Source organism: Molothrus ater, chromosome 2 (assembly GCF_012460135.2).
Source record: "Molothrus ater isolate BHLD 08-10-18 breed brown headed cowbird chromosome 2, BPBGC_Mater_1.1, whole genome shotgun sequence".
Lineage (NCBI taxonomy): Eukaryota > Metazoa > Chordata > Aves > Passeriformes > Icteridae > Molothrus > Molothrus ater.
Genome location: NC_050479.2, coordinates 32,763,714 through 32,784,913, shown reverse-complemented (window position 1 = coordinate 32,784,913; position 21,200 = coordinate 32,763,714). Strand labels below are relative to the sequence as shown.

General features: G+C 43.6%; 1 protein-coding gene across 1 annotated transcript in view; it reads right to left on the bottom strand.

Annotated features, from left to right (window-relative positions):
- The window catches only part of GABRA5 (gamma-aminobutyric acid type A receptor subunit alpha5), a 56,344-nt gene extending 35,491 nt beyond the window's left edge, over positions 1 to 20,853 (bottom strand). The window contains 5 exon segments of the mRNA XM_036382888.1: positions 8,984 to 9,383; positions 11,187 to 11,308; positions 19,258 to 19,409; positions 20,044 to 20,098; positions 20,749 to 20,853. Coding sequence (XP_036238781.1) covers positions 8,984 to 9,383; positions 11,187 to 11,308; positions 19,258 to 19,343 — 608 coding nt within the window. The 5' untranslated portion in view covers positions 19,344 to 19,409; positions 20,044 to 20,098; positions 20,749 to 20,853.
- Positions 20,854 to 21,200: the final 347 nt, after the last annotated feature.

Genomic DNA, 21,200 nt, shown 5'->3' with positions numbered 1-21,200 from the left:
GGGTTACAGAACAGAACAGAAGTTACAGAAGTTTTAGAATGTGGACAGATGTTCACGCATGGAAACACAGTGGCTGTAAGAGTCACCCTGAAACCTGCCCCTGGTTGGGTGACTGTCTGCAGCCTGGCTCATGGGTAAAGAAGTGATTATTCTAAGTAACTCAAACACTGCTTTGCTCATGGATTTCCATCACTTTGTTGGAAAAAAGGCCAAAATGCAGATTCAGAGCCTTGATCTGCATGTCCATGTGGGATGTGGAGGCAGTTCACCACTGTTTCCCACTTATAAGCACTGATTTCTTTGCAATACACCAAATAAAGTGAACAGAGAACAGAAAATAAAGCTAAGACTAGAGTGAGGTGCTCTGTAGAAATTTCTGTCTCAGCCCATTTTACCTTTATAACCACTCTGCCAAGAATACTACCATGTCCCAACTTTCCTATGATGCTAAGATATGCTATCATTATGTGACAATGAAATATCCTTTAAAATGCTACAGGGAAGGAACTATGGAAGACCAAGAGCTCCAGTCATTGATGCTTTTGGGAGCTGTGAATACATAATTCAGATGTATGGTGTACTTGACAGCAAAATTCTCACTTTAAGCAAACAAAATCCTCAGCACAGCTTCTGCTGAAGTGTAAAACAAGACTTTATTTGCCTAGATGAACTTTGCTGAAGACAAAATTATTGTGATGTGATCTGTGGTGGCAGAATTGATCTCAAAAGCTGTGCCACTATAAGAATGACCTCCCTGCACGTGGAATAACTTGACATACTCTTAGACAGGAGCAGGGGAGATGTTCAGCCTGTAGACACAGGCAAAACAGAAAAAAGGCAATGAAATAACCAATAGGACACACAAATTACAATATATGGATTTGGGAGGTTACAGAAAGATTCGCAAAGCAGACATTTATAGTAAAGGTTATACTTTTCATTCTCCAGTATTTCTTTTAAGTGCATAAAACCAATGGATGAAGCAGTGAGTTTATGCTTATCCAACCTTGCCATATAAGTAATCTAATGAAGTCCATAAGCAAGGTAGAACTTGCTGGGAAAAGCTCTGGTTTTTTATCAGACTAACTAGTGCAGTAAAACCCCAACCTTTTTGACAGAGAATTCCTTCTTCAGTCTCTCTTCCTAAAAGCTTTACTTCCTAAAGAAACCTGAGATCAAAATGTCTATGCAGCTCTGAATGCTCTGCACAGTATCACGCCCATCTATTGGATAGTTTCACTTAAAAACCTCTCCAAGCTTTCTCTTCTTTATGGTCCCTTATCCATGGTGAATTCTCTTTTGACACCCCATGAAGAAGGCTTCCAAGCTTCTCCTCTGTAGCAACTTCTTTTTTTAGTGAGTTCTTGAATTAAAACCCAAAAATCTAACTAGCTCTAGCAATGCTGAGAAGCTGATGCAGTTGTTGATGCAGGTGAAATGGGAAACAATATCTCAGCAAGCCCACACCTCATTTTTCCAGGCCACACATTACCCAAGTCTGCCCATTCCTACACATTTTGACTATAATCTCCTTATCTGCATGGCTTTTTGATAGCATGTTGAAGAAGGAGCAAACTGCAGTAAGTACAGTTGTTCTTGAAGTGCTGAGTAACACTGAACTATAAGCTTCTTTTTGGCTCTCAAGAGAGGCCAGTCCCTGTTACTGGCAGAACCATTCCTGGTGCCAGTCAACTGCACATCTGATCTTTGCTTTCAGTGGAAGACAACCCAAGTACACGAGAAAGAAGAGAGCATAGAAATCACACTAAATTCTGAAGGCTAAGGACTGTGATGGACACATTGCAGTCATCCTTCAATTCTGATATCATCTGCTAGGCAATTTGATCAGTGCAGGTTTTCTGACTGTCCAAAAGGGGTTTTGTTTTTCCATTTCTGCCTGTCAGTATGGCATGCGTTCCTCCATGGATGAAGGATACCTCACTGCACAGACATCTTTTTGCTTCCTCCCAGTTCACAGACCCTTTTTATTTCTATGGACAGGCATAAACTATATGAAGTATTTTCTTCTGAGAAAAATTATCTGGATTTAGAAAGTAAGACTGGGGGGGGGGGATGAGGAGGAGGAGGAGCAGACACCAGATGGGCAGTACCAACCCATTTGGGCTCTCTCATATTTAGATTGGGATGCACAGACATGGCAGGGTAGGTAGGAAAGATTATGACCTAGCAACAGAGAATACAGAACCCAAAATAATCTTTGGTTATTTTCCACAGTTCAGACCTAGAACTCAAAACCATCACAGCTTCCTTTTAGCCACTTGCATTTAATTCCTGCTTCCTCTTATCCACCTCAGGTTTACCTCCAAGATCACACCTCATCATAATCTCCTGCCTTTTGTGTAACATTAATGCTCCCCACACCTCTGCAAAAGAGGGAAGCAGTGATTTGGATTAGAGGGAAACCTGCACATCCCTATGTGTATGTACCTTACTGGTACATGAGGAAAGTTGTTTAGCCATCCAAGCAGGATGTTATTCTCTGGATGCTTTTTGCCTTGCTTCCGAAATGCTACATGATCCTGATCAATACAGCCATGAAGGGCCAGGTAAATGGTCAGACTGTGGATTTTCACTGCTCCAGGAAAAGAGCCCTATGATTCCTCAGCTGTTTAACATCATAAATAGCCATTAAACAGGCCTCAATTTACCATCTGTTTGCTATTTATACCACCACCAGTGCTAGCATCTGCTACAGCATAATCACCTGTTTGCTACAGTTCAACCTCAGAGAAGGAAGGGCTGAATCTCCTGGAGACATTTGTTTCTAGAGCTCCTCATAAGGTGCACTATATTCTCTCCTACACCCACCTAGACAAAAGCAGAGGACTGAACCCAATTTGTGTGTTCAGGTGCACTGCACTTGCACAACCTTGGGCTTTAGGTTGCACAGAGAGGAAAGTGTATGAGTCCTCCACAAAACAGCTACAGGACCAGCTGCTGGCCAGAACATCCCATAGCTTTAGGTTGCTGGCACACTACCCATTTCCAGGCTACATGAGTATGGAAGTGGGAAACACCAAAGGATATAACTAAGATGGGACTCATGTGACTTAACAAAGGTATTAGTTACACTTTACTCCTCTGTCTGCCACTGAAAAAAACAACAAGAACCCCTGAAGTGTGAGTGGAGAGAAATAAGCCTCTTTTAACTTCACCACTAAGTAGACATCTGAAATAATGTAGACTTCTAATTCCATGAGAAATTCTCTCTCCTGCACTAGGAGCAAATCTGAGCAAAGACACTTGGCTGCAGTCACCAACATTACAGATGAACAGAATTAGGTGAATCCCACCCACCCTGCCTGGTGCATTACACCACAGTGTATTTCAGATTATCCATTGGATGTTTCAGCACAAATATAATGTACTTCAGAGGATGGTATTTCTGATTAGGCAGATGAAGATACTAATTTCAGTCTAAGTGAAATGACCAGGGAGTCCACTGTAATGTCATCCTCCCCTAATAATAAAAAAAGACAGCAGAGCCATAACAATTCTTCAGCATCTATCAGGTACTTTCAAAGCTCCCAGATTCAGAAGCAGATTGGGATGATACAGAGACACCAAAGCATCTGTGCTTTCCCTGGGTGCTTGGAGGCACCTGTCAGGACACTGCTTCCTTCCAGGTTCTGTTCAGTCACCCCATCCATGCATGCCAGCCCTGTTGGCTCATGCCTATAAAGCAGGTGTAACACAAAGGAATTTGGCAGAAACTGTACCAGCTAACCCTAAAGGGAAGGTGGGTCTGCCTCTGAGCCCAGCACAGACCTGGAACTAAAGTTGTACCTTTTGTAGCTCCTCAAAGTCCAAGCAAGCATCCCCCTCCTCCAAGGACATGACAGTTCTGGTTTGGGTTTTGTCTTTTAATCAATTCTGCCCTTGCTGTGTGAGTTCCCATCTCTGTGATGGAGATCTCTGTGGGGCTCTGCACACTTTTATTACCAGCAGAATAGACCATTGTTACACAATCTACATTGGGATTACATTTGGTCATAATTGCCCATTTTGAATGAATACACCACAGTCTCTCTGATGCCTTCCTCTCCCTGTGAGTAACTCCAGCCCTGGATTTTTCAAACCAACAAATCGTGGTTCCTTGAAGGACAACTTTTGAGAAATGGGGCAATGTGCAACCAAAACAGAGCGAAGGGAACCAAGAGACTTGGTGTTTAAACAAGAGTCCTGCTGCTATCCTCAGAGAAGGGCCCTTCACTTCACATATCCCTTTTTTCTCTCACTCTGTCAAAATCTGAATTGACAAAAGGCAGCTGAGAGTCCTTGCCACCACGACAATTTTTCATCACTCTGCAAGATTCAGCCCAATGTACAGAAATCACTTTTTTTTCTTCCAGCTTCAGGCAGGTTGAAGCTTGAATACAAAAGAAAATGCAGCAAGTCTAACACAGGGAAAGTAAATGCTTATTTGTATGTCTTCATAGCTTGTAATTAATTTTGCAATAATTATGCAATAACTTAAAAGCATTGACAGATCCCTTTCTGTAGATATAAATAAGAAATAAGAAAAAAAAATTCAGATTGAACAGAAATGTTCCCATCTAGACATCTGGCTGATGGAAAACTGAGAATTCATTTTAAATCATAGATTTGCTGGTCACTTGTCGCTCGTGGGCACTGCTAGCAAACCTATGTCTGGCAAAGTCAGAGCTTGAGAATGTACACATTTATCATAGAATAATTTTCCCTTAAACAAACAAACAAACAAACAAACCAACCCTGGCTTTCCCATTAAAAGTCTTGAAAGCAGCACCATATCTTCTGGTGAACTGGTTTTATGATCAATAGCTCAAGAGCATAAAATGGTTAGGTTGCTAATCCAAGTCCTTCATGGCAGAGCAGAATTAGTGCTAACATGCACCCAGGACATGTGTTCACTTTCACATACAATTTTAACACTAAGTGCTAATGTAAGAATCCGTATTTTCAGCCTAGGTAAGCCTGTGTGTGCACCACAGCAGAGCAAGCAGCGTGGTTATGCTGCCATCAAGTGGACAAACATTGCTGAATTGTAAATACCTTTCTGGGACAGTAAAGATAAAAGAATTTCAGGGCTGTATTAAAAATTTTGGAGTATTTTTAACACCATGCTGAAGAATTTCTGCATTCTCCAGCTGTTAAATTATTCATATGCAAATTATTGGGGGACAGTTTTTACTGTAAACTCTAGATTCTCCGGCAACCTTCAGTCACCATAATAACATGGGAAAAATCTGTTTGAAAAATCCTTAGATATATGACTATGTCCTATTTAAATTCCCAGATTAAAATCCCAGATTATATCAGATGCATAGAAGCCTTGGTGGTAAAAAAAGGGATTTGGGGTCCTTTCAAATTGACAGTGAGAATGGGGCTCTAATGGGGCTTTTGTGATGGTACAAGAAAGATTTTTCACTATCTACAAGCTGATAGAAAACCACTAAAAAATGTGTAAAAGCTGCTGGCCAAAAGTTAATTTATGGTTCAAAAGTTTAGCTCTAGTGAGCATACTCTACTTCATATAATTTTTGGCTTCTTTTCTTCACAGCATTTTTTTCTGGCATTCTACAGCAATGTTTATCAAAGCTTCTGTCTTTACATCCAATTCCCACTGAGCAAAAAAAAAAAAAAAAATGCAGTTCACTGAAACATGATGGTTCTCTTCTTAGCCTGAAAATGTTGCTTAAATCACTGTTCCAATTTTTCAGAATAAACGAATTCTATACTTTTTACAATATTTATTTCTCAGATAAGATAAACTAAATACATTTTCGTTTTTTAAAAGGAATCTAATTTTTACCTTCATTCACAAAGCTATTTATATAGCAGAATATAAAGTATGTTTTCTACTGCTTTTTATAACACAGTTTTTACTGGGGAAAAAAAAAAGGTAAAAAATTTGAAACTGGAGCTACAGACAATACTCCCCTCTAGGGGCCGAAACAGAATTTGCAGCGCTCCATTCAGGAGCGCTTCATTTGTAAATCACATGAGTGAAATAAAACTAATAGGTCCTCCTGAGTGAAAGACAAGCAGAATTATTAAATCATTCCCCACAGAGAACGCTGCTGTCTGTGAAATCTGTCTAAAGGACATGTTGTGCTCCTGTATTCACACAGAAGGGCTTTAATGCCACATATATACAGAAGCCCATTTATCAAAGATTTCCCTGGCAACACACATCCCATCTCCTTCCGACCCAGACAACGTATCCTCAAATGCAATATGCGAGGTGTGCATCTTTCTTTATAAGTAAACACGTGTGTCACGGAAACGTATGTCCTGACAAGTACTAAAGCTGGAAGTTTGCTCAGCTGCTCATACTTGGTATATTTGGAAGTGAAATAGGATGGAAGGTCAGCGTTGGCTCGGCTGCTTTCCTCCCCTTCATTCAGGCAGCCAGATGCAAGGTTGCAAAAGCAATTCAGGCATCTCTGTCAATGACAGAGGGTCCAATCCTCCCCACACAGAATACTCCTACGTACAGTCTGGGAAGCTCGCAATTCCTCCTTGGAAACGAGGAGAATGCAGAGCTAACAGAGGGTTGTCTACACATCCCCAGATCCTGAGAACTGAGTAAGCCTGATGGGAGCTATAGGAACTGGGGCTCAAGCCTCCGCTGAAGCTCAGTACTGCACAATGCACTACCACTGAGACAAGCAGCTCCCCCCCAGAAAAGCCCAGTGCTGTCTATCTTCTCAAGAAATGCCATCCTAGGTAACTCTGCTAGCTGTTACACCTTTGTAACACTCAAGGAGCTGAAGGGGCTGGCTGCTTGTCATAGTCACCTCTGAACAGGCTGGGATGGGACCCTCAAGCCACTCTGTGGCACAGAATGGCTCTGCTTCTAAAGGAGCACAGCTCCATGCATATTACAAAGGCAGGCTCCTGACTCATGACTCCCTCTGACCCAAGCAGAAGGGATAAACACATGAAAGTTATTACTTGTAATATTGGAAAGCAAGCTGATTTAAAATTTCTATTTCTTACCACATATCCTGTGGTTAATAGAAATTTTATTTCCACAGACAATATTCTAACAAATAAAAGTTAAGTTGCGTGGTTTTTAGGCTACAAAAGCATTCTGTTCTTTCTTGTAGTCTACAAAATCATCAATCCCAAAAAATCAGGAGAAAAGGAGCTGAGTGGGATGATGAGAAAGTACCTGTGGGTACCCTGAAAATAGTGTGCCATTTTCACCAGAGAGACACCTTGACAGAGTCACTCAGATCCAGTGATGAGCTCACCTAGGTCTAGTTCACCCACTCTGCTAGCTGTGGTGGCTTAGCTCCTCACCTCATGAATCAGGGCTTCACTGCATTTGTTTAACACTGCAAAAACCAGTGCTTGCACAGAAATTGTGCAATCTGCCCCACAACATAAGGTTCTGCTCCAGGCTGAATGTGAGTCTGATCTGGACTTCACTTACACAAGTAATTTACAAAGATAATTGGGAATTGCCATTTCTGCAATCTCTGAGTGGTAGTTACATAGTCTATGCAGCAGTGAGACTGGTTTTAAGGCTAGCATTACTAACTTTTTTGTGAAGTTTCTCTGATAGCTATTTGGACTTTTAAGTGTGTCCATGCACCCTCACGGTTTTTGGTTTATTACTGCGGTGATCACTAATCTGGGGCTAGTAAGTACAGCAACACACATAGTAGAAGAGAAAATTAGGATGGTTTTTCCTTCTTTTAAACATGACTTCCATCATGTTTAAGTCTTTTAAGTGCTAATGTAGTTACAACTGGGATGGTCTAAATTTGTAAGGACATACCTAAGGATACCCTGTGTCTCCTTTTCCTTCCACAATAAGGGATTTAAGACTAGGTTCAAAAGACTCAAACATATCTGAAATAAAACCTGGGAAGCTCCAGGGCCCTGTGTACAGAAGCATAACCTTCTTGAGTCTCAACAAGTCTTAGCCACTAGGCCCATGAGCGAGCCTGGGACTCGCCCTGCCGGCATGCAGGACTGTGTGGCCCCACAGCAGGACACAGCACGGGCTGGAGCTCAGCTCCCCACACATGGCTGGGGCTGCCTGCTGAAAACCCAGTCATCTCAGTGCCCAATTCAGGCTCCTGAGCACTTTGCTGGGTCCCAGGCACTACTCTGGGCTCGTTTATGGAAAGTTTAGAATAACCCTTTGCTGCTCAGTAGGTTTTTCCTTTTACCTCTTTTTCAAGTTGTCCATATGACTATGGTCTTGGAGAAAACCCTGTTGAAGATACACAGCAGTCTTAATTACTAGAGGCTAATTACCTTTAATGAGCAAATTTCCATACACTGATGTGGGATTTGTCCTGAAAAGAATTTCAGACACCTAAAATCATTGATGTTATATCTTCTGTCTGCATTATGCAATGATGATTCTTGGCAGTATACTCAAATCAGAAGAGGAATACATCTTTGAAGATCTGAGACACTCATTTGCTTCTTGGTAATATAATGTCCCAGCTTTGTTTGCAGGATTGTACTTGCTAAAGCAGCTTCACAGGGCTGCTAGCTTATGTCATTTATCCCTATGATCATTTGCCTTTTAGCACTATTAGTCAAATCGAAAAAAAAAATATAACAAAAGCTCCAAGGGTTCAAGATGTACTGCCCCAGAACAAAGTCTCAGTTTCTGGTCTTGGATACTGTTTTCCTGCAGTCTGCACTACAGCTACAAACACAAACAGTAAGAGAGAACAGATCTTAAAAAAGCTGAACTGAATCATCAAATCTGTTGAGAATATGCTTTCCATTTAATCAAAAGAAATAGTTAAGCACTAGCACTATTCAGAAGCTACTAATTATTCTATACTTGAAGGCTACAATTATATTTTTCATTTTTCTTGATATTCATACAAATATGTGTGAAAGATTGGTTCCCTGGCTCTACTAGGAGTGGGGAAAGTGATGCTCACCACAAGTAATTGCAGTTATCTGGAAATCAGTATCAGAAGACATCAATCCTGGCTATTACCTCATGGTATACAGCAGAGTGCCATCATCCTCCAGGCGCAGAAGTTTGTTTGGGGTTGTCATGTTGTGAGCAATAGACTTCTTGCCATTGTGGAAAAAAGTGTCTGGGGTCCAGATCTTGCTGGCAAGCAAGTTGTTAAGAGGGAGGCGTTGCATAGGTCCTTTGAATCGCAGCCTTTCATCCTTCCAGCTTTGTCGGAAAAAAACATCAATGGTGTATTCCTGGCACAAAGAAACACTCAAGGTATTGCAGGATCTGAATAGAAATGATGGTTCCAAAAATGACTTTAGCAAAGTAAATACAACCGAGTTGGCAGCCATATGCTAACTTACCATTTCTGTGTCTGACACAGGACCAAAACTGGTAACATAGATGTCTGTTTTCACCTGAGTTATTCTCTCTGTAATAAACATAGGCTCTGCATCAGTAATTGCTTTAAAATGCATATACCCACTGGCAATGCTTATTTCTATTAATTTCTGAATCACTGAAAAATCCCCAAAAGACTGAAATTAAGAGCATGCTTGAGTAGGCCTTTCATCCTGGATCAAATGCAGTTGTTGACCTTTGGGAGCCCAGGCTTTGTTCTTACAAACAGAAAGAAACCAGCCCTTCAAGGATGCATTTCCTCTGACTGACAGGTTTTGATCATAGAGACACAGAATGGTTTGGGTTGGAAGGGATTTTAAAGATCATCTAGTTTCGACCCCCTGCCATGGGCAGGGACACCCTTGAGTAGATCAGGTTTCTCAGAGCCCTATCCAACCAACCTGGCCTTGACCACTTCTACGATGGGATATCCATAGCTTCTCTGAGAAACCTGTTTCACTGCCTCATACACCCTCAAGGTAAAGAATTTCTTCCTATTACCTAATCTAAATCTACCCTCTTCCACTTTAAAACCATTACCCCTCATCCTATCACTCCCTGATAAAGGGTCCTTCCCCATCTTTCCTCTAAGCACCTTTACACAATGGAAGGTTTCTATAAGGTCCCCCCAGAGCCTTCTCTTCTCTGGGGTGAAGAACCCCAACTCTCTCATCATGTCTTCACAGGAGAGGTACTCCAGCCCTCTCATCATTTTAGTAGCCTCCTCTGGACTCGCTCCAACAGGTTCATGTCCTTCTTATGCTGGGATTCCAGAGCTGGACACAGTACTCACAAAAGCAGAGAGGAAGAATCTCCTCCCTCAGCTTGCTGGGTGCTGTTCTTTTGATGCATACCAGGATGGGATTGTCTTTCTGGGCTGTCAGTTAGCACTGCCAGCACTTATGCAATACCTACCACAGGATCTGATCAAGTGTATCTTGGAAGGACTTACTCCCCTCTGCTGGCTTGGGTGATCTGCCTGACTCCAGACATCTATCAGAGATGTCCAAAGTTAGGTCAAATTATTTCTACCCTCAAGTCTCTAAGTCCTTCTGGCATCTTTTCAAATCCAGGTCTAATTTAATTTAAGGGCAGAAATTTCAGAAGTTCGTTATATAAGATAAAAAGCATCAAGCCCTATTTTCAAGTAGCTCTGTGTAAAGTGAGAGGAGAAGGAGAGAAAGGGATGAAAGAAATGTGTTGGTCTCACAAGAGGAAGGGGTGGGGGTAGCCAGATTAAAAAAGGGCCAGGAAGAAACATAACAGATGGTTTACACATGGGTAGAAAATGAGAGAAATCTGGGGGAAAGAGAGCTGAAGGAGGGCTCAACAAGGTTAGGATGGCAACCACTATTCACATGCTATGGTTTTAAAATAGCTGCTGTAGAGGTTATCAAAAAGACATATCAATACAGATTTGCTGTACTTGTCTAAATATGGATGGTTTGGGGATCTGTTTTTAAAAGAAATATGCATTGCCAACATAATTTTATACAGGCTGGCCAGTTAGGCAATCTTGCAGCAACCTGCTAGCAAAGTGTCTTGCTCACCTTAGGAAATACCAGAAAGAAAAACCCAAACTGTATTCAATTACAGAAAAAAATGTATCACAGATGCTCCTCTAAGCCAACCTCAGATGACCTGAGTGACTGAAGAACACAACTTTCAGTAATCCTTTTCTTGTGCCCCATTTGCTAGGAGACAAATCTGCTTTCTGGACTTAGTTTAATTAATCAAACACAAGTCCCCTGTCACAGCCAAGAGCAGGTAGCCACTTGAGAGGGCACCATGTGGACAATGGTGCCCTCCAGCAGGGGACAACACGTTATCCTACCTCCCAGCCCTGGGCGCAGTCTGTTGTCGTAGCCGTCCAGCAGACCGTCCAAGATCCTGGTGAATATAGTGATGTTATCATTGGCCTCCTCTTTTACTGATGGTGTTGGCGTTTGTGAAAAGCTGTTTTATGCAAACAAAAGGAAACAATGTCAAAAGCCACGCTGGTTTCAAGGGGCTTCAGTCTCCAGGGTACTTTGTGATGGAGCCTCCAAGGCTCTCTCCTCTCCTGCTGCTCCTGAACAGCACAGGGAGCTGCAGCCATTTATTTCATCACTACTATAAACTTGTAAATAGCTCTCCCTGGAGAAGGACCCAAAGAAAAGCCCACACCATGGAGGTAAAACCATGGGATGCAGGATCAGGGGACACCTGAGCCCTTTGATCTTTGCCCGTAATGGGTAGGAAGATCCCTGTCCCCTGCGCTTCCCACATCAGCCCCACCACCTCCCCAGTGCTGGCATGGCTCCATCCATGGCAGGGAGCAAGGTCAGCTCACAGCACTGGCAAGAACTGTTACTGGTTTTCCTAAGAACTACATCAGTTCCTTGGGAATTACATCAGTTGGCTGCAGAGCTACATGAGAAGCACAGGTATGCCTGGAGATGCACCTTCAAAGTATGCCTGAAGGTGCTGTTCAATCTTTAAATGCCAAACAGCTTCTAATTTTCAAAGTTTCTATAATTTATTGCCAGAACAAAGGATGAACTGTGACCTTATTTGAGGATAACAAACTCCCACTACATTGAAAAATCCCACTGGGGTATCACTGGGGTATCTGAAAAACATACTGCTGTACAGAAAACACAGTTCTTCACTCCTCCTCTCTCTTTTGCATAAATTAGTTCTCCCTTGTAGTATGCAAATAACAGCAATGTGTAGTGGGCCTCATTCCATATCTTTGGGGCCAGATTTGTTTTTATTCCGAACTCTTTTTTATTTCATCATTTTATCCATGGCTCAGACCTAGGAAGCTGCTCACAGCACAACTAACAACTCGCATTTTTAAATCTGTTTGATTTTCATTTAAAGATGCTTAGGAGAATCCCCTGCTTATTAATGCCTTTGCTTACCTAAAGAATAGACATGGGAGATTATCCACAAGCGTGCTTCACCTGCAGCAAGCAATGAGCATCTCTTAAGACAGCTCACACTAGGCACTTATTCATGATTCAGCCTCTGCTGAGATCACCAGCAAATCCTCCAGCTGTGACAGAGCACACTGCCCCACCAGGAACTGTTCCCTGCCTCATGCACCCTGCCAGCAGGCAGGAATAGTGTACACTCAGCAGCCTGAACTCGATGGGAGACAGTTATCCAGCGATAAAAAAAAAAAAAAAGAAGAATCCATGTTTATTTACTACCAGACCCCAGGAAAATAAGTCTGTAAATAAATAGAGAAGCTCTGAGCATCTCCCTGAACAGCTTTCCTTGCAGAATACTCGTAACATAAGTGGTTGCCTTACCTAACAGAATAGGATTCATACAAAGAAAGACAAAGGGACCTCAACCTGGTTTTACCTGCAAAAGGTTTCCACTAATGAGACCTCACTGACACCCCTGTAGTGCATCTGAAGTTATAATGACACCAGAGCTAGCTCAGAACAAGCTGCCCTCAGCCATGTATCCCCTCACAGACCCAGCAACCCCCAGTCCTGCACTCATTCCCTTTACAGTTTGGATGCTTCTGCTGGAAGAGGAAGGGATTGCAAAGCCTCTCAGGACACAGGAGTAAGGTCAGGTCAAGGGAGCACAGATGTGATTCCTTGAAGCATCGAAGCCCATGAAAATGCCTGCTTGAGGAGGTTTCTTATGACCCAAGGGCAGCTGGCACTGCTGCAACCCTCAGCAAGCTCCACACTGCAGAGCCCAAGGCCACCAAGGATCTCCCCTCGCTGCAGGTGGAGGCATAGCCACAAATCTTGCCTAGTTTTCATCTCCATGGTCAAAAGACCGAATTAATTCTGTTTTCTTTGCTGTGACCACAATCTTTAGTGAGCAACTGAGGCAGACAATAAAGTTAATCCAGCAGATGCAAACTGATTTCAGAAACATTAGACATGTTTTCAGGCTGGATCATTCCAGAAAAAAGACTGTACACTTTTTTGTCAATTGTAATTGAAGGGATTCACCATTTAAAAGTGAGTATTCACAAGTAGCAGCCTAACAAATGCAAAGAGGAGACAGAACTTAGAGACTTTCTTTAAATGCAGCAACCACAACGAATGCTTTGATAAAATCCTAGTATAAAGCATGAAAATCCAGTACACCTAGAATACTATTTTCGGCTTTTCTCATCTGTTTTATCTTTTCTTTTTCATAAGAAAGAGATATGCATCATGCTGTCTGCCTGCTACACCGCATCAACGTAGGAACCCATTTTCATTTTCCACTGCATCTGACAAAGAAGCAGAGAGATCAAACTTCATTTCATTCCTACAAGTTTCATGAGAAACTATGACTAGACAAGGGGAGAGCAATCTAAATTAGTGCCTCATTAAGTAAAAATGTGAGGTTAGCAGTCATCTCTTCCCTCTGGCTCGCTGACTGGGCCACTCAGTATGCCTGTAGCTCAGAAACAGCCCCAGTAAGACCAGCTCCCCTCCTCTCTGACAATTAAGAGATACAGAGGAGACTTGCAGGGTCATTATGAAAGATCTTGGGAGAAAAGGACAGTAAAGGTAAAACGTAGGTGTTGCAATGGGAGATGGGAACAAGGGATATCAAATGCGGAGCTGGGATTATTGCAAAGATGCAGTGCTGGGGGCACAGGACACAAAGCTTCACTAGTTTTTCTGCTCTTGAAAAAGCTTGTTATTTTTAGTGCTTATAGCTGAATTCAAAGCCAATTGAACTCTGAGGGAGGATTTCCATTGAACTATTTTTGTGGGGATGGGACAAAATACGCTTAATTCTCGGAACTGCTCCTCTCAATCTCACAAGAGGAATTGATGCTACTTCCTTCTATCGCAGTTATGTACGTCTTTCACAGGAATAGTACACACACCCCATATACTGAAATTTCTTCACACCAAAAGCTAATAAATAGAGGAAAAAGATGGAGAAACAACTATGGTGAAGACCAGTAAAAAGTCTGCACTTCTGCAAAACTGCAATCCAATTTAGATTTGGCAGATCACTTCACCCAAAAAAGAAGGCATCTGATTCCAAATTTCAGTGAAATGCCAGTATTATGTGAAGTTGCATTTGTAGATGGATTGCTTTTTGCTCTCATCTAAGTGTGACTTTTTCTGTCTTAACAGAAAGTTAGTGTTTAATTTCTGTTATTGAGATTGCTGGTAAAATGCATGTTTTGGAGTAAGGGCTGAGACTGTTGTGACATGTAAAAAGACATGTAAACTCCACTTGCAAAGTTACATGCATAAATTAGATACTATATAGCTCAATGAATAGAGAGGAATAGGTGCTACCTACTTAAACCAATTATTTCCACACAGCTGAGGATTAGGCTTTATCAACATATTAGTAGGTAAGCACATTATTGCCTCTCTGCAGTGAAAAATGTTTTTATAGCAGAAATTTTCAGTTAGGGATAAAAATAAACCTATAAAAGAATCTTAGGGAAATGCTAAGAAAATTCAGAGATAATTGCATTTAAAGCTCATTATTGAACATAAACTAAACCAACCAGGAATACTTCTCATCACATTTATTTAATATTGCAATTTTAGGGTAACTGAAAAAAGTCATAAGCCACAGAAGGGGCTCATCAGTGTAAAATGTAATAACGCTCTAAAGATGCTCAGCTACCTCTTCTGATAACTTCATAATTTACCACTTTAAACATCATTGTCTTTTTTGCCATCTAGTCAGAATCGTGGTAGGTACTACTCACAGCTTAGTTGTAATAAGAGGAAAAGGTATGGTAGATATTTAATGATTTTCCCAAAACCTCTTTTAAAAGAAAACGTTAAAATTTCTGAAAAAATAACTGAAGAGTGTTTTATTACTGAAAGATATATTTTACTCTCTCTCTAAGAGTAGTGTTTCCAATAACCTGCTTTAATAGGATTGCAATTATATCTGAACTTCAGACAAATTAACAGTTTGTGGAAGACAGTGGAGAACGCAAACTTTTGGATAAAGCCAGCTGGCCAGACATCAAAGGAAATTGATTTACTTTTCTAAGTTAGCTTCTTGCCACCCCTTCTGTATGGATTCTTGAGATCTAAAAATGTTGATTTTGTGAATTTGTGCACTGAAGACTCAATTCTTTCACATTGGATTAGAATAGAGACCTGACTAAGATGATGAAATTTTAAAACAATTTTCAGATTCTTAAAAAAAAAATTAATTCTTTTGTTTAGCAAAAGCAGTGTTTTACTGCCTTCAGGGAAGGAGCAATTTGTGAGCAGTGCAGTGAAAGCTTGTTTTTCACAGGGTGACATCTTACAGTCCTCCCCATCTCCCGACATCCTAATGCCCCTTTCCACGTCCTGAACTGCTTCCAGGGTCATTGAACACCTCCCAGCACTCTCAGCTCCCCAGGCCACTGACCTGCAGATTCACTGGGAGGCACTGCATGCCAGGGCTTCTCCTGCACCAAGCAGAGCTGGAAGGCCTGAGGGACACTCCTGCTCTTTGGCCAGCTGGCAGGCCAGAGATGCTGAAGCTGTTCAGCTGTTTGGCAGTGGGACTGACTGATACCTTCTGCCTCCTGCACGCAGCTCTAGATTGCAATTTAGTTTTCCAGTTATTAAAATTATCTAATGGGTTCAAAAAGCTATCTGGAGATATGAAGAATGAAAGGAAGACAGAATAAAAAAATAAACAGACAAGCATGACTGCATAAGGATACAATAATTGTTACAAAATTAGTCTTTAAAAATATGAGGAAGAACTCCCTAGCATCACAAGTACTTGAAATGAGGTATCCCAGCAGAACTAACTGCTTAGGGCTGCAGAGACTAACTTGAAATAACAGCCTGAAGGAGAGGTATGTTTTGCCTAAATAGCAGGATTATGGTCTTAGTAATAACGGCTGTGAGCTGGAGAAGAAGTATGTGAAAATACAGACACACCATGGACTGAATTCTTCAGAGTGTACAGAGAAATGCTGCGCTGGCTACACATAATTGGGATCTTCTGTTCTCTGTGTTTCTGCTATTATAAATATTATTAGCAGATGGCAACTATACTGTGGGTACAGGAACAACGTCCATCCCTGTTGGTTCTGGCTCTTAGACAGATTTCTGAAATTCCACATCCAAAACACAAACACACCAGGACTGTCCATCACCAGTGTGACCCCATGGACAGCCTGGGACTTGCCAAGTAAGAGCTGGCCAGCTTGGAGCCAGCCATGGGTTACCTCATCTCAGGGAGATCTGTGTGTAAGCAGCCACACGTGGCAGCAACCCTCACAGGGCTGCCACTACCTGGGTGCCCTGAGGGCTCACAAGCAGTGTTTTATCACACCTGAAAATATTCTTCATGGTTTTATTTCACTTTTAGTCATTCTCTAGCTTTATTGTTTACTTTTGAGACAATTGTGAGCTACCTTGAAATGCTTAAGTAAAACACCTTAACTTGTTAGAGCATTATACAAGTCAAGGCTGAATTCAAGCACACTTGAAAAAGCTTTGACCCGCGCTGGACCATTTCTGCAGAAGTAGATTCATAAAACTGTTATACCAAAAACAGGAGTGGGGGGGAGTTCAAAACCTCTTCTCAGTTCATCTATATCTTTGCATTTTAATTGAGTGATTTTTCTTTAGATAGCTGCTACCAGTTATGTCTACAGTCCTCCTCTACTGCCTACTAATGTGGATAATTCTCAACAGTAATTACACATTTATGTTTAACATTAATCACAGTCTTTTGCTGAGATTTCTCAAGTAGCCTAGTAGATTGAGATACATAATTTCTGTGTATGTTACCAGGCATTGTGCATCAAAATCCCCCAGGGTGGCTTTGCCTATGTCAGCAAAAACCGTATCTATGATTTAATATAAATAGGGAACGACTATGGAGAACTGTGAAAATATCTGCCTTCATCTGTAATGTCCTACTGTATTTTGATTTTTCATTTGTGCTCATTTGACCAATCACTTTTATCTAGCACATTGCAAAACTCACTGCAATATAACAGGGCAGTAGAAACATGGATGAAGCTAATAAAGAAGAATATGGTAGCAACAGCAAGTGTTATCAGTATTAGATTCCTGCAGTTAATACAGCAGCCTACATGTTAATTGTACTCCTCCGTCCTGAAGAGTCAGTCCCAAAGCACTTAGCAAATTACACTCTGAAACTGCTTCTGCCTCTGAAGCAGAAGCGCTGGAGCATCCTCTGTCTTTTGAGCAGGGTCAAAATTCAGCCCTAAGGCAGTGTGTGAATGGTGCAGTGAACTGGAGCTGCTTATCTCTGCAGGCCTGGACTAAAATTACTGGATCAGAAATGGGGGGCGAGGGGGGTGGGGTGGGGGGAATTTACGTGATGATCTCATTTTAGTGCACAGAAGCTTTTTGACTAACTTGCAGAAAACAAGTGTCCTAGTTTCCTCAAACTGTCCTATTCTGGTTATCTGCTAGGTTACAGGTCACACTGATTTCTACCTGGGACTTTATTGAGTATTTGCTTTGGAGTCAAAAGGGAGTTAAACTGTCTGGGTTTTGGATTCTTTGGTTTTGGGGTTTTTTGCATCCTTGTCTATCTATTCTTGCGTTAGAGGAGATACACACTTATAAGACCCACACACCAAGCAGGTCACCCTCAGCTATTGCAATGTGCTGCCTTCTGCAGGGATGACAAGCAACCGAGAAGGGCTTAAGGTTATGGTCACCAAGATTTTCTCAATGTGGAAATACTTTGTCAAACTACAATAATGTAAAGACAAGTTTAAAGCAAGTCCCACTCTTCCCTCTTAAATTCTGTCACAAAATCCAGGGACACTTTTGCCTTAGACCATGGTGAAAGAAGGACCAGGTTTTTCCAAGGTGAATAGATGAGTGTGCAGCTCTTTGCATCCTTAGTAGAGTGCAGTCCTACAACTGTTCATATAAACCTCTGAGGTCACAGGCTTCTGCCTACCTGCACGGGACACGTGCTGGATACCAGGATAAGCTTTGCTTACAGCATAGACAGCCACCACTCAAAGTTTGGTCTTTCTCCTAGTTCCAATCTGGAACAAATCCGTTTGCTTGAAATCAGAAACTGATTTGCATCTCCATTTTGTATCTTCTTATAGCAAGGAATTGATGGCTTGTGAATCAGCATACTGGGAGGATTCATTTTTTTTCTGGTGAAATCATAAATAATTGTTCTCCTCCACAAAGAAGAATCAACCTACGTTTCCCAAGCACTTGGAAAATGCTTTTTCCAGATTCTATTGTATAGCTCATATTCAGAAAGTTCTTAAGATCTCTGGGTACAGGGAAAACATATAAATAGAGGGCTTCTGATTTTATTTTTCATTTTCTGACACCTACAGTTGGAGCATCTCTTATTTCTGATACAGTTTTTGGAATATCACTGTCAGGAAAGCATCAAAAGTAAAAATAAGGAAATGGGATTCCTTGCTATATGCTTCAGGGAAACACGATTTCTAATTATTCTAACAAGTTTCCAACTCAGATACCCTTCTAAGCAGTCACTATCTTAGGTCACTCAGGAGGAAAGCCTGTACAAGCTAATAACATGCATCAAGTCCCATTATCGCAGTTTTGGGGCTGGTTTTGCACTACTGCCTATAACCAGCACCCATCAGGTGAGAGGGAAGGTGCAAGATCCCGACATCACAGACACAGGGGCAGAAGGCACCACAGCCCCCGGCTGTTCTAAACCCAGGTCAGAGCACTCGTCAGCTGGAGGCCTGATCTGAGCCCCTTGTGCCCCACAAGCCTTTCCCTGTGCCACCATAGCAGGCATAAAGAACTGATACAAGAGAGCAAATTTGAACAGGAGAGCCAACCACTCCCTTCCCCCTGACACCAGCACCTTAAGATGAAACGCAAAGCCCGCTTGTTTTGCTCAGCTGCTCTGTACCACACGGAGCCAAGGTTTCTCATCTCCTTAAAAAAGCAGAAATTCAAATGCAACTGGCAACTCACCCGAAGTGGCTGGCTAAACTCATGGAAACGCAGAAGAGGAAGAAGTTTTTGATCATGATAAAGTCAGAGACCATCCCATTGTCCATTCCAGAGGAGAAGAGAACGCAGGTGGTTGTTTTGGTGGAGGTGCAGCTGTTCACTTTGTTCTTACACTGCAACAATACAAAAAATTGATAAATTATTGCATGGACAGAGAGCAGGATAGCGGAGTTCAGCTCACATCGCATCTTTTGCTATCTGCGTTTTTCACAAACTTATCTAGGCTTATGTAAACATCAGCTGTTTATGTAAAATTGTGTATCTTCAAGGACATGTTTTACCTTCTGCTGTCAGCAAACTGCAAAACAGGAAAAATTCTTTGTGGCCCAGCTTTTCCCAATATTCATCTGTGGTACAAGTAACTAAAAAAATAGCCACCATTTTCCAAATGCCAATTTCAACCCTTTACCTATTTCAACAACTTCCACATGCCTGCAAACCCAGGGCTGTGTGCAGCCTCCGCATCCTTTCCTTCCATCGCAATTTTTTCCCATTAAATACCCGGCTTCCCTTTCCAAAATCCCAGTTGAAATGCCAAGAAACACCTACTGCTTCTTGGAATTCATGCTGCTGATGCACGGCTTAGCAAAAGGAGGGTGGGTTGTTGGGGGGGGGGGGGGGGGGAGAGGCGGGGGGAGGAAGAGGGTGAAAAGTGACCTTCCTCGCAAAGGCACATAAACCTCACGCTAGCACGAAGAACGACAGTAATGTAGCTGCTCCAGCGACTGCTGCTTTTTGGATACCTGCCTCAGCGACCAGATCACCAATTTCAGCATTGTGCACTAACGTTTTCCTCTGTGCCCTATTAAAAACAAACAAAAAACCAAAACCACAACAAAACCCCCCAAAAGCCAACGGAACAAAAAACAAACAAACCACCCCGAACCCAACAAAAACCCCAAAACAGCCCTCAAAAACACACCCAGAGGGGAATCGCCTGGATTTTCCACCTGGACCCTGTGCCCCCGTGCTACATCGCTCAGCAACTTATTCTCCCAGCCCGCCGGAGCCGCAAGGCAAAAGACCCGAATCAAAAGCCGCCCCCCGGGGCTCCCCCGCCCGGCCCGCGCTGCCCCGCAGCGGGTCCCGCTCGCTCCGCACCGGGCACTGCGGGGCCGCCGCTCCCTTCCCGCAGCCCCGGCCCGCCCGCACCTGTCCGGCGACCGTCGCTCACTCGCCACCGCCACCGCCGCCGCCGCCCGCGCACTGCGCCCGGGGCGACGCGCTCCGCTCCGCTCGGCGGAGGGTGGCACCTGCCCGCCCGTGCCCGCTCCGCCGCTCCTTCCCGTCTCCCCTCCCCGGTCCCCTCGGCACCCCGGGAGTGCCCCCGCCCCGTCGGCCGGCCGAAGTTTCCCGCGGCCATGTGCGCGGCGCTGCCCGCCCGGGGGGCTGCAGCCGGGATTCCCCGCCGCCCTCCGCCTGCCCGCCCGGGCGCCGGAGCCCGGCGCTTACCAGCCGCCGGCGGGGGGACGAGGACGAGGGGGCAGTGTTTGCCCGAAAGTTGCGGAGCGGCAGCACGAGCGGAGCGGGAGCGGCGGCGCTGCCTCCCGGCCGCTGGCAGGCGCGGCCCCGCCGCAGCGCCGCGCCCGCGCCGCCCCCGCGCGGAGCCCGCGGCCGGGAGCGCGGGGCGGTGTGCGGGGCGCGCCCGACCCTCGGGCACCGGGGCACCGCCCGGCAAGGCGCCGCTCCCGGAGCCCTCGCAGCCCCGGGAGGCTTCAGCGGCTCCCCGAGCTCCCCGCACTGGTGTACCTCGAGCAGCCCCCACAGAGCGCCCCCCGGGGCAGCGTCCCCGGCGAGCCCGGCCGGCACCGACTGTCCTCGGGGAGAGAGGGAGCCCCTGCCACAGCCCGGGCGTGCAGGTGTCGTGTGACCGTGGGGCAGGGGTACCCAGCACGGGCGAGGCT